Source organism: Hemiscyllium ocellatum, chromosome 17 (genome assembly GCF_020745735.1).
Source record: "Hemiscyllium ocellatum isolate sHemOce1 chromosome 17, sHemOce1.pat.X.cur, whole genome shotgun sequence".
NCBI lineage: Eukaryota > Metazoa > Chordata > Chondrichthyes > Orectolobiformes > Hemiscylliidae > Hemiscyllium > Hemiscyllium ocellatum.
This window is the reverse complement of record NC_083417.1, coordinates 26504872-26527935: the sequence shown is the minus strand read 5'-3', so window position 1 is coordinate 26527935 and position 23064 is coordinate 26504872. Positions and strand designations below refer to the sequence as shown.

At 36.0% G+C, this 23064-nt stretch overlaps 1 protein-coding gene across 1 annotated transcript in view; it reads right to left on the bottom strand.

Moving 5' to 3' along the window:
* LOC132824059 (kinectin-like) overlaps nt 1–23064 on the bottom strand; it is a 337358-nt gene that overhangs the window by 182848 nt on the left and 131446 nt on the right. Inside the window, exon 5 of the mRNA XM_060838325.1 lies at nt 5376–5498. Within this exon, the coding sequence (XP_060694308.1) occupies nt 5376–5498 (123 nt within the window). The remainder of the gene's footprint in view (nt 1–5375; nt 5499–23064) is intronic.

Sequence of the window (23064 nt, the reverse complement as noted above, 5' to 3'; positions counted from 1 at the left end):
TGCGGCACTGTCACTAAAGTGAAGCTTCACCTTCACTTTCTCCTAGCATGTTTGATAACGCAACTAGCCCTTTTATAAACAAGAAATAAGAGTAGGCCACTTGATCCGTTGAGTCTGCTCTGCCATTCAGTGAGATTATGACTGATGTACTTTTAATCTCAACTCTACACTTCTGCATAAACCACAAGTATCTGTTAATCCAATCTCTGGCTCTCTGGCCTGTCATCTTTTGTCATCTTTCCAGGCCCTTTATGGCTTTTGGCTAATCTTGAGGCCATTTTACTCCTTTTGGATCTGTCGTGACCCATTCATATACATCTGGCTTGACATACAGGCTTTATTATCTCTTGAAAGGCTTCCGATCTTGTTTTAATTTTCAGCTTTCCTGCTACTTATTGCTGGCATTCTCTAGCCTTCTAATGTATCAGGGCTGTCTTATTTCTGTTTGAAGGGGACAACTTCTTACTAGACAAATTCCCTAAAGAAATATCTATTCTGAGTACTGGGAAGTTTGGGAAGTGCTCTTGCACCTAACTTTTAACAAGTTCATTTCTTAAGTAAAGTTCAACCAGTGACATCCTTCTTCTACATCCCATGAATCTTCTTATGAGCACAATATAATTTAATATGCTTCCAGGTAGAAAATACTTTATTTTTCTCACCAGTAAGATTGGTGAGCACCTGATTTTTCACAGAACGTTGACTACTTTCTCTGGCTGTTTACAGCAGTCAGTTAGTACACTCCTTTCAATACAAGCTCCTGGAAGCTATTCTTGTCCATTATCATGCCTGAGCAGACAGTGACCACCTTTATTGATATAGATTGTATTAATTATCCAAACTTCCTTTGACATTACCCTCCAAACACACAATTTCTACCACCTAGAAGGACAAAGGTAGCAGATGCTATAGGAACATCACCACCTGCAAGTTCCCATCCATGTCACATACCATCCTGATTTGGAACTGTAACACAGTTCCTTAGTGGTCATCAGGTCAGAATCCTGGAACTTCCTTCTTAATAGCATTATCAGTGTCCCTATACCTCAAGGATGGCTGTAGCTCAACACAGCAGCATATCACTGATTTCCACATGGTATTAGAGATGGGCAATAAATGCTGGCTTATCGAGTGATACTCACAGCTCATGAAATCGCTTTGCATAATTCAAGATTCAGTGACTTAGCTATTGAATCTGTGCCCAAAAGAAAAGCTATCAATACAGTCAACGAATTCCACTGGTTTCTGTTCACCTGAATAACTTATAACTTTGAAAAATACACAACTACATTTTGAGGAAATGCACATCAATATTTTTAAAATTATGTTCAATGCAAAGTATTTGTAACAGAGTCAAATGTAGAAAGCGTGCCATCTCAAAATTAAAGTTATGAATTTTGCCAATGGACATTTCATTAGTTACTTGAATAGGTCAAAAAGTCTGAACTGTAATGTTCAATGCTTATTTGTAATTGCATGCATGAAGAATGCCGGGTAAATTCACTTTCATTAGTTCTTCAATACAAATAATAAATCTAGCTAAAATTATTGACATTGTACACAATCAAATATTTGCACCAGCTCCATTATTTAATTATCAAAGAACAGAACCTGAGTATATGGCCCATAAAACTAATACTTTTCCTTCAAGACAAATAGCAGGACAAAAACTAGGAAGAAAGAAACCTCTTACGACTGACTCAGTAGCATTAAGGTTGTCTCCACATTTTTATTTAGCTTCATTCAAATTAAATACAATTCATAATATATTTATTTGTTGAAAATAAGAGTTCAATTTCCTTCTTTTAACAAACTATATTCAGTCAGATGAGAACATCCAGTTTATTCTACTCAAATTGCAATGCTTGTCACATGTGCATAAAAGTACCTCCCCTTTTAATGTTTCTCGAACAAATATTAGTTTTAATTGCCTTCTGTCTTTAAAATAATTCTCTTATGAGCTTGTCCGCAGCATAACTAATTGCAATATGCATGACTGATGTCATTCCAAGGATTTGGAAAAGTTCTTAATTATGGCAAATTATTGGAGATCCTACCAACTTCAGAAATGCATTGAAGTGAAAGTGGCTGACAATTTAAAAATAAAAGCAGCAGATAATAAAACAAAATCTATATGAAGAAATAAACAGCAAAGCACTAATTATGTTGAAACAATTTGTCAATGATTATTAACTGAACTTCACAATATAGTTAATATTAAGTTCATTACCGGAAGCCTTACTTCAATAGTACAAGTATTGTCTCCAAATCAGAAGATTTTGAATTCCAGATGTGATTAAAATTCGGAATATTATTTGGGAACTTGAGTTTTTGGTTTCCAGTTTTGTGAAGATCACTTTCTTCAAAGTTCAAAAACTAATTTTATTTAGCAATGGATCAAGCCAACCTTTTCAACAAATCATGCAATTTAAGCTAAAAGTCCAAGCAAGCTACTTGGGGAGATAATTGTTGAAGTGTTTACAAATTTAAGATTTACAATTCAGAATGACAGACAGAGTGGCCCTATGCAAGTCTAGTTCAGAGAAAAAAAGTTTCATACAGCAGAGGAGAGTTCTGTTTTGATTGTCTCCAGGCCATTAGATCTAGAATGAAGTTTTAAGCTGTTTTAGCATTCCAAGTAGACAGGGCTGGAAAATGTCCTGATCTTTTCTAAGCTTAATGACTTAGCCTATCTCTGTGTGGCTCAGGAGAAGACAGAAACAAAGAGACTCATATCTTGCAAATGTGCAGAAATTCACCAAAAGGAATTGCTTACAACCTTGCCAGTTGAATACCAAGTTAAAGTGAAGACAAGAGTTGAGTGTTTGACAAAGACATTACTGGGAAAGAAGGGTTGAGATCTTTCTTTTCGCTGTTTAAAATAAAATCTTTCCACTATAACACTTTTTTCTTTTCTTCTGTTTAATGAACCTTGAGGTCCATTTGTTTAAAGTACATTGGCATTCTTATATTAATATATTTAGTGACTCACCACAATGTTAACCAAATTGCAAAAGTAAAACTTGTGATCTATCAAGGCAGGTTTCATTTTGCGATATGACTTGTCCAGTCTTAACAACAGAAGGGATCATAACACAGTCTTAATCCAGAGATTTGAGCATTACAAATCTTGTCTGACAGTTCTCCACAGGACTGAAAAGGGTTTTTTTTTAAAGTGAGATATTAAACACATGTCTGCCATGACAGATGGACATACAACACCATGGCAATTTTAGAAAAAATATCATGGAAATTTAAAGAGGTGTCATGAAGGTATTTTGGCCAACATTCATCCCTCAACCAACTTCATTACAACAGAATATCTCATTATCATCTTGCTGTTTAGGGATCGTGCTGTGCATAAGCCGAGTGTCACTACAGCAACTGGGTTTTAACATCTTCAGATGATGATCAGTCATATAATGGTTCTAGCATAGAACAAAGCTATTTTGCTTATCACATCCATGTTAGCTCTGTGTAAGAGAAACTCTATGAAGCAAAGTCCCGTCCTTTCCCAGCAGCCCTGCAACATTTTGCTCTTCAAATAATTACCCAATTCCGTTTTGAAAGCCACAATCGAAACTTTCCCATTACACTGTCAGGCAATACACTGCAGATCTTAAAGACTCACTGTACAAACAAATTTTCTACAACTCACCATTTCTTCTTCCTTGGCTCTAGATACTTTCAGCAATAGCTATTCCTTCCTACTTACTTTGTCCAAATCCTTCACGATCTTGAACACCACTATCAAATCTACTCTCAACTTTCTCTTCTCCATAGAGAACAGCTCCACTGCTACAATCTTTGCGTGTAAATGAAATTCTTCAATGCCAGAAACATTCTCATGAATCTTAGCTGCATCCTCTCTAATACCTGCAGATCTTTCTGAATGTGTGGTATCCAGACCTAGACACAAAACTATAGAGGCCACAATGTTTTATACAGGTTTTGCACACTTTCCTTGCTTTTATACTTTCTGCCCCTATATAGTATAGAGCCCCATGTGCTTCATTAATCATCCTTTAAACTCATCATGTCAATGGTAACTTCTTGGGCAACAAACTCTCAGGTTCCTCTGCTCTTGATTCTCCATAAAATTGAACCCTTTGTTTTACATTTCTTCTATTCATTCTTGTTGCCAAAGAAACCACTTCACTATACATTTCTGCATTAAACTTCATCTACAACGTGACCATCCATTACACCAGTCTTTGTGTGTTCTTTTTAAGGTTTACATGTCAGGCTGTTGACTGATGATTCTGAGGCAGGTCTCCACATCTTGGAGACTCATTCAATTGACTTTCTTTCTTTAGATTTTGTAACAGTTGCTAAGAGTCTGGAGACATATCTGTGCCCAATTAGATAAGGATAGCTGGTTTCCTTCCCTTATTAACTGGGTTTTTTCTTACCAACAGCTGACAATGGTTTCATGGTCACCAGTAGACCAGCGTTTATTTCCAGATTTATCCACTGAATTCAAATTTTGCCATGTCTCCAGAACATTACCCTGGGCCTCCAGATTATTGGTAACCTCAATTTTAAGTATACCTAGCCTATTTAATACTTTCTCTTTATCAATTTTAAGTCCATCAACGATCTCAACTACCTATTCTTCTACAATGGCTTGAGCAGAATCTACTTTCTGAATACAGACTGATGCAAAAACGTAATTAATCTCAGATATGCCCTAGCCATCATCTAAAAATTCCCTTACTGGTCCACCCCTTTTTGTCTATTTTACTATTCAAATATTGACAGAAGTCTCTGGCATTTCCTTTTAATTACCTGGTGGGTGTATCCTGATATACTGTTTCTGAAAGCAGTTTTGAAAGAAATGTAAATTCACTTTACATGACGAACAGAACTGGTACATTTAACTTAATTCTACGCAAATCAGAGCTGAAATTTGGAAGATTACACTATTTGATTAATGATAACTATCACAGATTAATGTCTTTGTTTATAAAGCACAATATTTACCTAATCTACCAAAGCAATAATTTCAAACACCTAATGCATACTAACCAAATATTCCCTGCATCTGAACTTTACCAACAGAGTGGGAATTTGATAAAATTGTGAAATATGATATATTTACAATAATGAATGGGGAAAGAAGAGGGTTCAAAGAAGTGTGGTCAAACTTTGCCCGAGATGAGCACTGATTCACCAACAGTACATTTTCAATTTATACACTTGGCTTACTTGAAGAAATTTCACAATAAATGGAGATTTTGTCCGATACTGCAAGAAACTGGTACTAATAAAAGATTTATTTCTTATAATTCATAATAAATCTGATTTCATGACACAAAAGTATTAGATATAAAATAAATGAATGGTTACTGAATTTATTATTTAAAATAAAGCACCTCGTCTGCTCTGGTGTATTCAGGTTTAGCCCTCAGATTGTAAATCTCTGTCTTCAAGTTTGTGTTCTCTTCTTGTAAGTTTAATAGCGCATCTTCAGAAGACCCAAGTTTAATTTTCACTTCCTTAACAAAACAAAAATAGATTTTGAACATTTTAGAAACATGTAAAACTAATTTTGTTAATCTGTGGCAAAACTGTTGGGAGAATGTGAGGACAGCAGATGCTGGAGATCAGAGTCAAAAAGTGTGGTGCTGGAAAAGCATGGTCAGTCAGGCAGCATCCAAAAAGCAGGACAGACTGCGTTTGATAAACAGCGTATGCTCGAAACGTCGACTCTCCTGCTCCTCAGATGCTGCCTTACAGGCTGTGCTTTTCCAGCATCACACTTTTTGACTGTGGCAATACTGTTGACAACTAGAGACTGTTAAAATCATTTCACCTTACTTTAGTGCCAAAATTATTTAAAATTCTTGTCTGGGAGGAGCAAAAGTATACTTGTTCCGATTAAAATTGTGTCATAGAAATGTGAAGGAGGCAGTGTGTCAAATTCCACACTACATAGACCTCTAATGATAAACTATGCTGACCTCCTAATGCCTAAATATAAATTTTAATCTATTGGGCAGCCAAATTAGACGACCTTTCTTGACTGAATATGGTCATTTGACTGAAGGACAGAATGGTTACTTCTCGATGCAGTGGTATGAAAATACTATTCCATCTAATATGAGCAGATGGGACTCAAGTTTAAAGAAAACACTATCTTAATTTGTTTCACTGCAAAGTGTAAAACACCAAACTGTCACAGTTTCACTCTGCAAGGAAAGAAATGGAATAATTTATAACCAATAAAAGAGGAAAGAGTAGAAATCAATTTGTGAAACAATTCATTTATAACAAAGAATATAATACTGGTTCAATTATTGTCAATTACGTTATAAACACTTCTATAAAAAGTTAAGCTTTTTTTAATTAATTTTGTGAGGGATTGACAGACCCAACAAAAATGAACCCTCCAGCACTTCTCATATCAGAATGATTTTTGGGTGTGGAGATAGCAGAGCTCAGTTTATGAAAAAAGAAAATAAATTTCAAGCCTTTACATTCAAACTACCAAGAAAAATAAGCTTTTCATGTGTTACATTTCGAAAAGCCAAAACTTTACACATTTTTTCAACTAATCATAAGCAACAATGGAGATTGGCAAGCTGTTTCTAACGTGCTGGAATGGAACATCTTAAAGCAAATTTGGAAAACTTTGTACATTTGTCAGCTCTTTAGACCTTTAATCCCCAGGTTTTCACCCCCAGGCAACAGCACTTTCATAATCCAATCACACTCATTTTAAAAAGTATGCGTTCATTATGGCTTTTGTTATTATTTAGAATGAACTGTAGGACGATTACTAAACAAATCCATGGGACAAGGATTAGCTACTTGGCTAAGTTTAACTGAAGTTTAAATTGAAATTTTGATTCAAAAACATCTTAACAAACGTTAAATAAATGTTAACACATTATACATTTAACAGTGTCAATCAGACAAGCATTGTGGAATCAGTAACAATTAAATGCATAAAAACAGTATTAAGGGAGACAAAATAAATTATGCTTCTGGCATCAACAACTATAATTCATAATACACATAATGCCATAATGGAACATCTCACATAATTTTATCTTTCAGGAAATGGACCCCTTTTCCAATAAACATGAACAAGAATTCATATAGATATGCAGTGGCTTTACATTCAAGTAACAATTTGGCTGTATGATACATTCACTTTATTTTAATGCAGTTATTATGTCTCAATAGTGTAGTTTTTCTCAGTAATATGCTACTAATCATCACACATGGATGCATACCATTTACTTTATATTTGTGGTTGTTATCTGGCAGGATATGAATTCGAACCTGTGTATTCTGAAATTGAATCTGAGCTTAAGTTGATCTTCTAAAATTTGAAAAATGCTTTCAGGGTCTTTATTGTCATTGCCAGAAATACTGGAGTATTTCATTCTGCTTAACCTTTCAATGTCAAATCTGAGAAGTTTGACCACTTCTTTCATAGATATCTGACAATACAAAAATTGAGTTCTTCTTTAAACAGCTTATATTTTGACAGAATATCAATGGATTGCCAGTACATGATGAGAAATTTGCAAGCATCTTAGGTGTAACTTCATGCCTTCTAAAATATCTGCATAAAGATCTGTACTGCAGTATAATGCTGTTCTGGGCTTTTGTTACTATTTGCTTCTGTTCTCTTTCCTCAATCATTAAATGTCCCTGCCCCTTTAAAAGTTGAAGACTCATATCTGTAAATGACATTCATGCAGAAAGAAATCAGTGATGACATCATGCACTTTCAAATTTCCAAGCCATTTCAGACAAGAAAATGGAAGAAGTGACCCAACATCTGGACATTGGTAAAGGGTTTTAAGTATGGAAAACATTTTTCTTAGTTTTCAAACTTTATTTTTTTTCTAGAAGCTTTTTCTTCAGTTAAGTTATCCATCAATGCTTTAAATTTTGTTTTGAAGCTGAGCCCTTTGTAAACTGCTGCTTCTTTTAAAGAGAGAGATGGAGTACTCACTGTGTTTCAGTACAGGTTTGAAGTCTTTAGCTATGGTTGTAGCACTTTAGATTTTGCTGCAAGTTGGATCTTGTGCTCTGAGTTCAGACAAATCGATGGATGATTGTTAAGAAAGGGACTTTTCACAAAGTTTTACACTGCTGTCATATTTTTACCCTTTAACTTACTGCCACTAACCAGCAGTCACAATTAGTTTTCAGTGCTAGTGTTCTGCCACCATGATGCGCTTTGTGGTTTTATCTGTTAGTCTACATAACATGTACCACGAAGAGTTGTGTTCTTGCTAATGTCTTGAAGTTCATTTGCAGTCCTAATTATTTCTATGACTACAATGACTTCAAACCCCATGGTTGCCACACCTTTAGTTGTTAAGGCTCTAACTTCTGAAGTATTTGCCCTACACAATGTTGCCTCTCTACCTAATTTCTTTCTATAAAACAATCCTTAAAATAAACATTCAGCTTACGGTCAGTGTAATATTTTCCTTCCTTTTGCTCCTGTGAAAACATCCTGGGATATTTGACTACAATAATAGCACTATATAAGTATCAGTTGTTTTTTTTTGCTTAATAATTCTGTTCATTATGCTATTTCTATGTTAAGTATGAACCTTCTACCACAGGCTTTAGAATCAAACAACCTCTATATTATTTTATACATAATTTAAATTTCAAGAAATTAATTATATGAATGCATACTTTCACCCAAAACCAACAGCTACAGTCAAATTTATCACCCTAATGAGGAGGTTGATAATTGAAGGATTTGGAACTCGGGATGCAATGAAATAATGTGTTTTGAACAACTTTATTTGAAACTAGCAATAAAATTATTTAGTAATTTGCAAACTAATGTATAAAACAAATGTAAATAAGATAATCACTTCAATTCAACATTTTTGAATGCATTGCACTTTCAGGCACCAGGTATCATTGACAGCAATTCAAAACATGATGTGTAAAATATCTTCTGTAAAACTAACAATTCACCCAAATCATTTTTCACTTGGTTAATTGTGGTAAGGTTATTAAATATTGCAGGAGCACCTTCTAAACATATCAGAAAAAATTAGGGAAGCAATTTAAAATTATAATTGTAAAAAAAGTTGTAGTTTAATTTATGTAATTTTACACTCAGAGTTTGCTAATACAAGCTCTATATCTAGGAACTGTATTCCTGCCTATGCGTGCACAATATTCTGATCTACCTTCAGTTCCAAACAGCAAGATGCTTCAAATTCTATTATCTATTTCATAACAGTTCAATTGTAACAGCTGAGTTAGCGTTTTCTGCAAACTAAGTAACCCTTGCAAAATCTAATCAAGTGACAGAGATAAAACTTGCTGAACTTATTGCACAATCCTATCAAAAACATAGTCAACTCATTACTTTCTACTGTCATATGGCAAGCAGCAATAAATCAATACAGAAAAGCATGTATGCTGTTCCTAGTGCGATAAGGACTCATATTATAGAAAGAAGAGGTTGATTTGTTAATAACACATAATAGCAACCATTCATACCATGCATTAAATAACGTATTTCAGTTTCTATTTAATACAGTCAAGACAAAATTGGATTTTTTTTTCAGTTCTCTCTGTAATTCTCACATCCATCATTTATTATTAAAGAGGTCAAAGCACAGCTGGACAACAGTATTTTATGAAAAACTATAAATAAAAAATATTACCTTACACACATACCAGCAAATATAGGTGGGCTTTCTTTTTCAAAAATGATAAAATAAGAGGAGATTTCCTTTGTTAGTTATTCTGTGATATTCGTATTTACTGATCACTCTGTTTAATAAAATGTGCACGGGATCTGATCTTCAAAATTCAAAGTTATTAACAAATATATTTACAATGAAACCATATAGGAAGCGTAAATTATCTTTTTGTATAGCTCATATTAGAGTAGAGTGTTTTTGGACACAATGAATTTCATTGGTGTCAGATGCATTACTTGATTACCCTTTATGTCATTCGATGTTGCAAAGTTTTCCCTTACCATATCACAAACACTGCTTGATCCAAAAATATTTGTTCATGATTATTTTCCTAGCCATTATACCAGAGATAACAAATGTAAATACAATATGGAATTTTAAATACTGATGTAACTATTACTTCAAGGTTCAGTATCAACTACCAGCAATATTTCTCATATAGTACTAGTGTAATAAACAAATACCAGATAGCCTGTGACAAGTTCCCATTGAGCTTACAAATTCAGACAAACAATGGATATATTAATTAGCTCACAGTACTGGGCTTTGTTGCTTGTTAATTTAACACTCTGAGTAACTCTACTTTAACTACTACATAATTTTCATTCACATTTTCAGAAAAGGTGACATGCCAGAAGCTGAACATAACAGAATCATTTTTCAGGAGAATGAATTGATCCTGCATTTCTTCATCATTATTCCTTTAGTGATGAGCAACACAAATTTACAAAAAAACCCACAGATTTTCATTGATTTGACTAATAAAGAAAGTCAGTATTGGAAATATTTAATTTGAAGTTCTTCATTCAGGCTACACCAAACCATTCCTTACCTTACCAAACTATTGCGGTGACTACAAGACTTGTATCACCAAATCATTTTGGGCTGACCCCAGAACCTCTAACACTCCTCTATTTAGCTTCCCACCTTGTTCCAACCCTCTCCCCTCCCATTTAAAATCTTTACCACTCTCACACGTATCTTTACAGCTATATCAACAAATTATCATCACTGTTTCATTCCCTCAAGAGACTTTTTTATCCTCAGTTGTTTCAACCTTTACCTCAACATGTCATGCCTTCGTTCTTCTAATTTCACCACCATCCCTTAATCTTTCCCTCTTTATAAATTACCCTACCCTTATTCATCATCATTCTCTTGGTCTTGCTTTCTCAAATGATCTCATTACTCCTAGCATGTCAATCATAGATAAGGCCATCTCTGGTCACTTCCATGTATCACTCCACTCACATGCCCCTTTCCCCTCTTTGTTGTCATCCTCTAGAAAAAAGTCTCCCTCCTATTTACTTACAAAATAACTTCTAAAGCTTCATCTATCTAGCTTTGGTACTCCATCCGCAATGGGTTTTCAGCAGCTACTAATCTGCTCATCTTAGCTTCTAAATTTGCACCTTATGCACCAATAAAACCATTACCTTCTCTTACTCTAATCTTTTCCTTGGTATGCCCTTAGTTTGAACTCCATTATGCAAACTTCGACATATACAGTTGTGATATGGTTCGTCATCCATTACCATATCTAGTAAAGCCACATAAAGCACTGTCAGGTTCAGATCTCATCTGCAAAACTATGCACTGCTTCAGGACCAAGAATGAAATCCAAAGTTAAGCCCATCTTTTTTCGACTAACAGAAACCATCTTCTTAAACCCTTCTTCTTTGCCTTCTCCATCTTCACCTCTAACAAGTGTCAGCAGCTCCTCTGCAAACTCTCCTTCCTTTCCCAAGGCTTCAGATGTGAAGTTGCCTTCCAAATCCAAGCCTGTCTTTTTGAGACCTCCATGTCTAAATCCTTACATTTGGATTTACATGCTTTCATAATACTGAAACAAGCAAAATCACAAAATACATCCTATACTCCTATGACCATGTAAACAATCTCCTTTCATTCTTCTTGACCTATATGCAACCATCAATGCAATTGAAAATACCACCCTCTGAACGCTTCTCCATCATGGCCCTCTGGATGGGACTGCAATTACCTGGTTCTTGACTGTGCATTCAAAGGCAGGCCTTTCTTCTGTTATGCCAAAGGTCTATGTCAAGATATTCCTTGGCCCTCCTTAGCAAAGTCTTCCATTCCCTACTTGTTGAAGGACAATGCTAAATTATCATTTGTGTGGCATGCAAATGCTGACTCCTCACATTACTAAGAACTGGTTCTAATACTCACATAGGTTCAATGAAGCGTGAATCTAACCATAGGAGGGTCATTATCACTGTGGTCACACTACTACAAAGGCACAAGGAAATGAATGTGGAACAGATGCACCAGCAAACCCACACCAAACTCCAGCAGCTGCCAAATAGTCTCCACGTAAATAATTTACAGCTTAAGGTCCCCTCAGGATGTGGAAGAGGTACAGGTGGCTCAGAGTCTACTATCCTCAATGCCAGGTCCTCTAGATGGCCAAGACACATTGTCACCAGAGACTGAAGATGCCCCACATCATAAAATTAAGCCAACTGCTATAGGAGGACCTGTGACCTTTCAACCCCAGAATGAATGTGCTATATAATACTTCCATACTATGCTCTGCACAACTGCAGCAGGCAACAATGGGATGTGATGGACTCTGATGAGCTGAAATAGTGGCAGCAGTCTTCTGAGAAGCAAGATGAGAACATTGAGAAGGAGAAACATCACCTTCAGGATGATAGAATGAAGCAGCATTGGCATAAGCCAGACAAGACATAATTGGCATCTTCATTCTAATAGATCTGAGCTAGATGTAGTAATTACTCTTTGGCTATAAATTCATTATTGCTTGAGAGGTAAGCAGCCCCCATTTGTTCCCAGAAGAGAAATATTTTTCTGTTTTCACTGCTTGGCTTAATGCTGAATAAAACGGTTCCAACTATTTGATAAGTTCAATATTTTCAACCATGTGACTCTCCCAAATTGAACAATGAGGAGACATTATGCCATGCTGCACATTAGAGAAAGATGGCACTCCCTTAGAAAGGGTTCTGAGAATAGAACAAAGGACAAATAACCTTTGCAGTTTGATTTTTGTAGCTGTGACGATAGAAATATATCTATGAATATGAGCTTGCATTTGTGATGAGGTGGCACCTGTAGAACGAATGTGCCCTCAGAAGCATTTCTTTTTCATTCTACTCCCACTATATACATCGTGAAAGGTTGAGAAGCATGATCTTATAGGTTCGGACAGGGAAGAATTACAGTAAACAAAGTGAATTCACATAAAATACATTAAGATTGTAATTTGTGCAGTGTGAAGGAGTACCATGCAGTATCTGTTGTAAAAGGTAATGGCTCTGAAAGAGTTAATATTAAAGACTGCATTAAGCTCCACCCAATCTGATGATGTCATACAAGCTTGGCAGAACATCTTAAGATCTCAGAGTACACTCTTTTATCTGTAAGTCTCCTCATAGCCTTTATTACAATGGCTAATGTTGAATATACCATGTACCTGATGGCTACCAAGCAATAAATTGCATCTGTTAAGACAAGAACCTTTTCTTCCTAAAACTCAATAGTGGTTGAACATCTTAAGATCTCAGAGTACACTTTTTTTCCGTAAGTCTCCTCATAGCCATTACTACAATGGCTAATGATGAATATAACTTGTACCTGATGGCTATCAGGCAAATAATTTCATCTGTTAAGACAAGAAACTTTTATTCTCAAAACTCAGTGGTGGTTAATCCTGCAACACAATAAATCAATTAGGCCCTTAGATCCAGATAAAGAAAGTTAGATGGCAGAATTCTCCTACCTACACAGACCATATCAACTAAAAATTCTCCATGGACTATACACTGAATCTCAGTGAAGATACATAACAAAGCACTTTCACAGAGGCAGTGTAATAGAAAAACAGATGAGTCAGACTCAAGGCTCTTGTTACATACATTGTAGCAGCCAGTTCCACAACAGTAACAACAAAATTGTTAAGCTGACTAGGTTTTCTTGAATGATTATTAATGCATAGTATGGAAAAGCCTTAAAGGAAGCACTAAAAATGTTGAAGGCTGAAATGATGAGAAAATATCAAGATATTAGATTTCTACATGCTTGTTCACGCTGATCTTTAGATTGCTAACCTGAGTTCTCTTCAAGTGAGATAAAGCTACAACTTTTTTCCTCATGGCTGGGCACTTAACTGAACATACTAATTATCATGTTCGAGTGGGAATTATTGTGTAGGCTTGATTTCCTGATTATGGCAGGTTAAAACAAACCATTTAACTACTACACTGTTCAATTAGACATTTTTAAATGGCATGAAAATGCACTGTATGCAACATACATTTAAAAAGAAGCTCCATAAATTAAATTCTTTGTTCAACAATTTCCATATATCTTTTACTTTAACAATAATGAAAACTTGTTAATGTGCCTAGTTGGACCTCAAAATGCCATAATTCACACATTATACACCTGGCAAACAGCGACAAAATTATCACGTCCCCGCAGGATACTTGTCCTAACTGACAGGTAATGATTTCAGTAAAGCATATTGGGCCTGAAGGCACCTATTTTTGTTGCCTACTTGCATGGAATGTTTGGAGAATAATCAAGCAAGACTGTCTTATTCTATATCCCAATCAATTTGACAGAAATACACACTCTTTAAAGACAAACCTAAGAAATCTCATTAGTACTTAAAATAATCATCATTACGTATGGAAATTTTAATTTCAATTTTCATAAAGACAGTTTCAAATAAGGCATACGCTCAATTATTCTGTTTCCATAAAGACAGAATACAGTTCACAAAACCATTTGGCCTGTTGTGCCGACACAGGTCTTTGAAAGCTCAATTTAAGATGGTCCTCTTCAAGGACATGCCAAATTGCCTTTTGCCATTTCTGTGGAATCTGCTTTCAACTTTTCAGCGACAATGCTCCAGAACCTGACAACCTTAAATGAGGATAAAATGTACTCATATATCTCTTCTCACTCTTCTACCAATACAGCAAATTTATATCCTGTGGACATTAACCCAATTTCCACAGAAACAATTTATTTCTACATGTGTTCATATTTTGAATAGCTCTACTATGCATCCCTTTAAAACTTGTTGCTTGAAGGAGGACCACAGCTTTTCAAATTTCTCTACATAATTGTGTAATAGAATCGTACAGTGTGGAAACAGGCCCTTCAGCCAATAAGTCCACACCAACCCTCTGAAGAGTAACCCACCCAGACCCATTCCCCTACCCTATTACTCTACATTTACCCCTGGCTAATGCACCTAACCTATACATCCCTGAACACCATGGGCAATTTGGCATGGCCAACTCACCTAACGTGCACATCTTTGGAGTGTGGGAGGAAACTAAAGACCTTGAAGAAACCCATGCAGACACAGGGGGAGTGTACAAACTCCACACAAACAGTTGCCTGAGGCTGGAATCGAACCTGCATCCCTGGTGCTGTGAGGCAGTAGTGCTAGCCACTGAGTCACCATGCCTTCTCTTATCTCTGGCAACGTCCTGATAAACGCCAAGACCTTGACATCCTTGTTAAAGAATGGTGTTCAGAATTGTAGACTATACTCCCGCAAAAGCCTAACTTGTAATTTATAAAGATTTAGCATTGTTTTTGTAATCGAAACCTTCAATTACAAAGCCAAGTATTGATTATGTATTTTAAACCATCTTTTCAATTTTCCTTGCCATGTCCAAAGATTCACAAAATGAAGACCCATGATCCTCTATTTTGCACTTCAAACTGGAATGACTTTAGGTTCTACTGATTCTTGAAGTGCATCACTTCATAAAAAGTTACACAATAATATACATGCTAGAAATTTGAGATAATGCAGATGAGGGTGTAAATACTTAGCAGGTATGAAAGGACCAGTGGGGGTAGATAGAGTGAACATTTTAGGTCCGTAGCCTTTCACAAACAGACCATAATTCTTCTTCAGTTGTTGTCAGAACTGCAAATATTTTTAGCATTTTCTGTTTTTAACTGCATTAATTCATATTTAACAGCATTAAATCATGACTGTTATGTAGCTGCCCATTTCACTCTTCTTTGTCCTCTTTCAGTCTGCTACTCATTACTCACTATGCTACCAAATTTTGTACTATTTGCAGTTGTGAAATGATAATTTCATACATATGTTGGTTTCTATGACAAAAAAGCAACATTCGTAACATCAAGCTTTGAGACACTCCAAGACATGTGAATCTAATCATGAAAAAATGTCCATCACTTCCATCTCCTTCTACTTAGCTCATTACGTGGTCAAGTAACCATAATCCTTTCAATCCTAAATATTTCTATTTTCTGAGTATGTTTGTATTGTGTTTCTTTACGAAATAGCTTTACAAGGCCCTATACACAACATCTATTATACTGCTTTTCTGAATTCTGATGAAGAGTCACCAGACTGGAAATATTAACTCCATTTGCTGCCCATAGATGCCACCAGATCTGCTGAGTTTCTCCAGCAATTGCTGTTTTTATTTCGCACCACTTTTAAAACATTAACATAAGGTTTCCTTATTACTTTCCCCAAGGGTTCTCTTATAAGACTTAGTCAGTATTAATGGAGTGAATGGATCACCTCTGAATGGATCACCCACAAATGTATCCCACTCCCTTGAAGAATTCGCCTCAACTCTAGTTATTCTCAGAGGTAAAACTTTCATTTACTATCTCATGACTTTGGACACCTCAGTCCCTTGTTTTGATTAATTTTCAAATACTTCCTATTAATTTAGTAGATTAATTTCTTTTACACAAAGCTATTTGTGGACAACTGTGGATTCTTCCATTAGTTTCAAACTTCTACCTATTGACTCTTACAAATTCAATCTGAAATTGGGCTCTAACATTCTATATACTTCAAAGTTTGTGAGAAGATTTGTAGCTCGGGTGCTCGTTGTTGTGGTTCTGTTTGCCGAGCTGGGAGTTTTTGTTGCAAACATTTCATCCCTTTTCTAGGTGACATCCTCAGTGTTTGGGAGCCTCCTGTGAAGCGCTTCTGTGCTGATTCCTCCGGCATTTATAGTGGTTTGAATCTGCCGCTTCCGGTTGTCATTTGCTGTCTGCTGCAGTGGCCGGTATATAGGGTCTAGGTCGATGTGTCTGTTGATATAATTTGTGGATGAGTGTCATGCCTCTAGGAATTCCCTGGCTGTTCTCTGTTTGGCTTGCCCTATCCTTAGTAGCTATACACTCAGATGACAAACAACATGAATTCGATTGGGACAACACCATTATTATAGGGCAAGCCAAACAGAGAACAGCCAGGGAATTCCTAGAGGCATGACACTCATCCACAAATTCTATCAACAGACACATCGACCTACACCCTATATACCGGCCACTGCAGCGGACAGCAACTGACAACCGGAAGTGGCAGATTCAAACCACTATAAATGCCGGAGGAATCAGCATAGAAGCGCTTCACAGGAGGCTCCCAAGCACTGAGGATGTTGCCTAGAAAGGGGACGAAACGTTTGCAACAAAAACTCCCAGCTCGGTGAACAGAACCACAACATTCTATATACTTAATAATGGAGTAAGTTTTTTTAAAAACATTCTGCTTACAGCGTAGGTCTAACTGTCATCTAGTTTGATTATCTTTTCTCAGCAAGTTGTAAACCCCCCCACCCAGACCTAAATTGCAATGTTCTTTCTCAGCAACCTTCTGATAAACTGAATTCAGGTGGTCTTTCTAAGCTCCACCCATCTCCATAAAAATGTAGCTTGCTCTTGGGCATCCATAACAAAACTGTTAATTATCCTTCACCTATAAGCTCTTCTTTGATTTGATGAAGTAAAGGGATTTTACAATCTTGCTGTATTCAATGAATGCTTTACATCAATTCAGCTCTATTCTCAAAACAAAAGCATCTCGAACTACAAGGATTGCAGAGATCACACTTTCAGTTCTTTAGCTAAATAAACACACTGTTATTTTATGATCTTACTTTACTAAATATTAATCTGTTAAAGTTAATAATCACACAACACCAGGTTATAGTCCAACAGGTTTATTTGGAAGTACTATTTTTTGCTATAAACTCTGTGCCTTATGATCCTGCTCCATAGCTACCTGATGAAGGAGCAGCGCTCTGAAAGCTAGTGCTTCCAAATAAACCTGTTGGACTATAACCTAGTTTTGTGTGATTTTTAACTTTGTCCACCCCAGTCCAACGCCAGCATCTCTACATCATGTTAATATGTTAGATCAACATGGCCCCAAACTTTTAAGTCGAATATACTTCAAAGCCTGCTTTAATTGCATTTATCTGATTTTCTATAGTTAAGACTTTTAATCCCCATAACCTAAAGTTTTTTGTAAAATACATGAACAATGAAATTCATGACAGTAATTATTCTCAATTACTTTCTAAAACTGTCTCAATTATTTCAAAGCGTTGCAGTTTTTTTTGTGATGTGACAAGTTCTATTCTTCAAACATCTGAACAATCCATGCAGTTTCTCATTGACATGTTTGAGCATGCAATTTCCAGAAGAGGTCATATTTATGCACTTATCAGAGCTGTTCTCACTTCATGCTCCATGACTAATTACATTTTTAGATTATTTTAACGTGCATGCTCATTTGCACAACTGATGCACTCAAGAAATATTGGTCAGGAGCAAGGACTGACAAATCCACAAAGTGGAATCTCATCCTAGATTGATAAATTAACAAAGTTTAGCATATTTGATGTAAACATAGTTTTATTTATTAACCCTCACCACTTCCCACAAACAGAATTAACTTACATATGGTTTACAGAAATTTTCTGAACGACATCTTTTTCATCAGCAGTTCTAACTAAATGCTCCTGAGGCCATCTTTCTGTATTACAAAGACTCCATGACCACATGCAATTCTAACACACTCAAGTATTTCTTTATAAATATGTTTATTACTATTTTTGATTTATTTAAAATGTAACTTGTTGCTGGTCCTGAGCAATCTTCCCTCCAAGATGCATGCATAAGTGGGAGCACAGATACCCAGAAACTACAGCAGTAATTGCTCATAATTTGTGTTACTTAGATCATGCTCAAAATATTGAAAGGTGTTTTGCATCAAAATGAACATGTCAGGAACTTTGAAAATGAGGGAATGCTGGTGCTGAGCAACAATTCTCAATTCCTGGACCAACATTCAGTTCAATGTCATATGGCTTCTATACCCAATTAAAGTGTTTTTTTTTAAAAGAAGTCTTCAATTGTGCAAATATGACCATTGATGCAAAATTTAAAAATCTGGTACTCTTACCAATCAGGTTATGTTAAATTCTTTGCCCTCAAACCAAGCAAATCTGGCACCTGACTATCAGCATGAGGCAGAAGCAGCTTGAGGAAACAACATGAAATGTTTGACACTCTCCTAGCAAGTATTTCCTCACTTTCTTGTGCTGACTAATTGTGAAATTACCTTTGTTCTATTGGACATGTTGAGACATAAACTATAAGTAGTATGAGATCATTTTCAGGAGTTGCAACAATTCAAATGCTTCACAAAGTGAATTATCTTCAGAATGCAATTAGCTAAGCAAATGTCAATCAGATAAATATAGTCAATTCTTCCTGGTGGCAAGTACTTATTTCACTGGTGCAAATCACATTCTTTACAAATTTCATCAAGTTTTGTATCACCTTGGGTTCATCTCACAGACCCCTGGTTGAGAACTGCTGTTTTAGTTAATACTTTCATCTAATATAACTTTGAAGAATGTGAAATATACTGCCTATATGAATGTTAAGCGGGAAGAAGCTTTATAGTGTGTCATAACAAGGTTGAGGTTTGCATTTGTTTCTTCTGCACACACAGCACTCAGTATTTCATTATTTTGAATTAACTAAAATGCATTAAGTCTCTTCAAGAAAGAAAGCCATAACTTTGCTGTAAGAAGTCATCATTCTATACACTCACTTTGGAATGGATTACAGGGACAGAACATTTACACAGTAGAGAAGATTCCGAGATTTGGAGAGACTGTGGTATAAAACAGCTTAATAACCTAGAAGCCCCTGGCTATTAGTCTGTGGAATGGTTTCAAATTTGAATTCAACTAATCAACTCTGGAATTGCAAGCTAGCCTCTGTAATGGTAACTGTGAAGTTTTTAATGATTGATGCAAAATCACATCTGCTTCTGTAATATCTTTTAAGAAGGAAATCTGCTATCCTTACCTGCTACTGTCTATACAAACTCCAGATCCACAGCAATGTAATTGACTCTTAACTGCCACCTGAACCAGTGGAATAAACCATTCTGTTTTGAAGGGCAATTAGGATGGGCAAAAATTACTGATGTTGCCAACAATGCCCAAGTCCCACGAAAGGATGAAAACAATTCATGAGAAATTTAGGTAACTTTTTAACACTGTTTCATAGCAACCTGACTCGTGAATCCAGAATTGATAATAATATGGACACCTGCTATCTGTGTGAATAATACTTCCCTTTGTTCATTTTATAACAATAATTTCATGAGATGTTTTTCTACATCCACATATACTTTGTTGGTACTTTTCATTCCTTCTATGGACAAAATTATTAATTAGTGAATTTAGAATGCAATTTTCTTAAAAATACAGCCATTATTCATGAATTGCACTTCAATAACATGGATTTAAAAAAACTAATCTACTTATTTTTGAATACTGTTAACTTTGAATCATAGAACCATTATCTAAAATAATTTTATAGATGCAAAGGAATATTCCTGCATCATAAAGATCATAGAGACCATTCCTCCTCCCACCCAATCAAGCTCCTCTTGTAGCAGTACTGTTATAATGAGGCAAAGATAAGCCATTTCCATTCCTAGGTTCAGCACTTTTGAACCAGAAACCTTCCTTCTTGCAAGTCACTTCCCATTCCAAACTCCCCTGCCCACTACCATGTTTCACTCTAAAGCTCATCCAAACATCTACTATCCATGGTTAGAGACAAACAAACTGCAGAAGCTGGAATCCAAAGTAGATAGGCAGGAGGCTGGAAGAACACAGCAAGCCAGGCAGCATCAGGAGGTGGAGAAGTATAAGCTATCCTAAAACAATTCCAACATTTATCCTTGGACTTGTTGACGTACAGGACATCCTGGTTCCTCACTATGTCCAAGTTAAATTATCTTCCTTGAGTTTATAGCTCTTAATTCACTCAAATTCCTTGTTCCTCCCTATCTTTCTAACTTCTATCATTTCCCAACACTATAGTGGTTCTCCATGGTGGCTTATGGGCATATGATATAACCTTTGCCCCACCTATAATGGGATGTTTTCTGTGAATATGTACCTTAATAATCCCACCCCTCCTCTTTTAAGAACCTCATTAGAAACCATCTCTTAGACAAAGAATGTAGTCGTTCCTCCTCATTTCTCCTCTTTTGTTTGGGCATCCTTTCTTTTTACCTCTGTGAAGTACCTTGGATCTTATTTCTATATTAAAGATGTTAAATAAGTGATGCTTATACATGCAAAGGCAAAGAAATACTAGTGCTTAAAAGCATTAAATAGCTGGTTGTGCTTTTTGCAATCAGTAATCAGAACTGAGACATCACAGGCAAGTTCAACGAGATAATAGGTTAAACTGCAACAGTTCATGCGGCAAAAGTACTCTCACAATATTGTTAGGTAAGAAATTCAAGGATTTTGATGCAGTAATGTTACAGAGGCACCAAAGTATGCCTAAGTTAGGATGGTATTTGACTTGGAGGGGAGAGCAGGAGAGGGTGAGAGATTGCCATCCATCTGTTGGCTGTTACCATCTATTTTTAGACAGAAATCAATCACACATAAAGACTGGTGAAAGAATAGTGTACATTATTTAATTGATAAGATTATTCACAGATAATATTAACTGGGAAATTATGCATAATACATCTGACTTCTATTGCTTCTGCATCAGACTGTTGAACAAGTAATGAGACTAAAACACCATATCCTATTAAGGCGGGTAACGATTTAAGCAAAAGCCTTAAAAGGTCCATACACACGAATAACAACATAATCCTTTCTACAAATAAAGCAGTATGCTTAAAGAATAAAATTAAATGACAGCACTAAATAACATTACGTAAGAATCTGCTTTAACAGAGGATTAAATTTACAAGTCTCAGAAATGTAATGATGGTTGGCTCATTTGTCTGACTTAGTTCAGATGATTTTTACTAGATGTTGCTGTAGATTTTAAGAAGTTTCTTTAGCATTGCTTTATTGCGTTTGCCTCTTAGAATGTGTTCCTTTTGTAATAAGGTCACTCTGTATTTCTGGTTGTGACATTGTTCTAACTTATCATTTGTTTTAGTCATATTGTCATGTCATTTGGTACACATGCTTGATTCAATCTTACTTCTTGATATGTACCTATAATTTCTACTGGACTCCAGGTGTCATTAGTTGGTGTTGTATTCAAAATTTCTACCTGAGTTCAAGTTCACTCATACTGGTCATGGATATCTTCTGTCTTCGTGTTTATGGAGTAATACATCATGACTTCTGCAAGTATCGCCGAATGAAGACTGGCGAGTTTTACCCCACTTGTCTATTTAAATAACAACTCTTATTTGTTCCACAGTGCAATAAAGTGTGCACATCCAGAATAAATTCAAACAGTGTCATAGAGCCTGTAGACAGATAGTCTGTTTTGCAGAGAAAGTGATCTTTTCCTACTGTAAGCAAAGGCATCTGATTTTACCCCTTGTGATCTGTGGTCCTTGTCATTCTCTTGACAATACCATTATGAATAAAGACAAGTCTTTATATGCTGACAGATATGATCACTAGGCCTCAGGCATCCACAATTTAAAATATCTGGGGTAACCACAGAGTGCTAGCGTTGTAATACTTGATGGTAATGGATCCAGAGATGGAACCTTCAGGCCATTGTACATAGTGAGTTTGGCACTGGCTGAATGAATGATCACTTGCTGCTTTAGCTGCCAAACAAGTTATGATATTAAAGATCATATTCTGTTGAAATGTGTAATGATTGACAGCAGTTTAAGATATTCCCCCAAAAGTGTATGCATATCATTTTACAACACTATCCTTGCTTAGTTGTAATGGACTTCAGTATAAAAGTGACTGAAGAAATTTTGGCAAGTTATTACAGTTGTGTACTACGGATGGGATTTTACAAGAGAGCAGTGTCACTGTCCAGTGGCAGGAAATATGAGGTAATCCCACCTCATTTGATTCAAAGAACTGTGGTCTAATTTTTAGAGCAGCATAAAATTACTCGTTGGATGCCTTCCATCTCTTTAACAGACGTTGCTCACTCCCTAAGTCTGCTGGTCAATCAGAGGGCTGGCAGCTCATCAGTCCCAGTAAGACCACTGGAAGGCCACTTCCACAGGCTTTTGTGCAGGGGGCTTATCTGG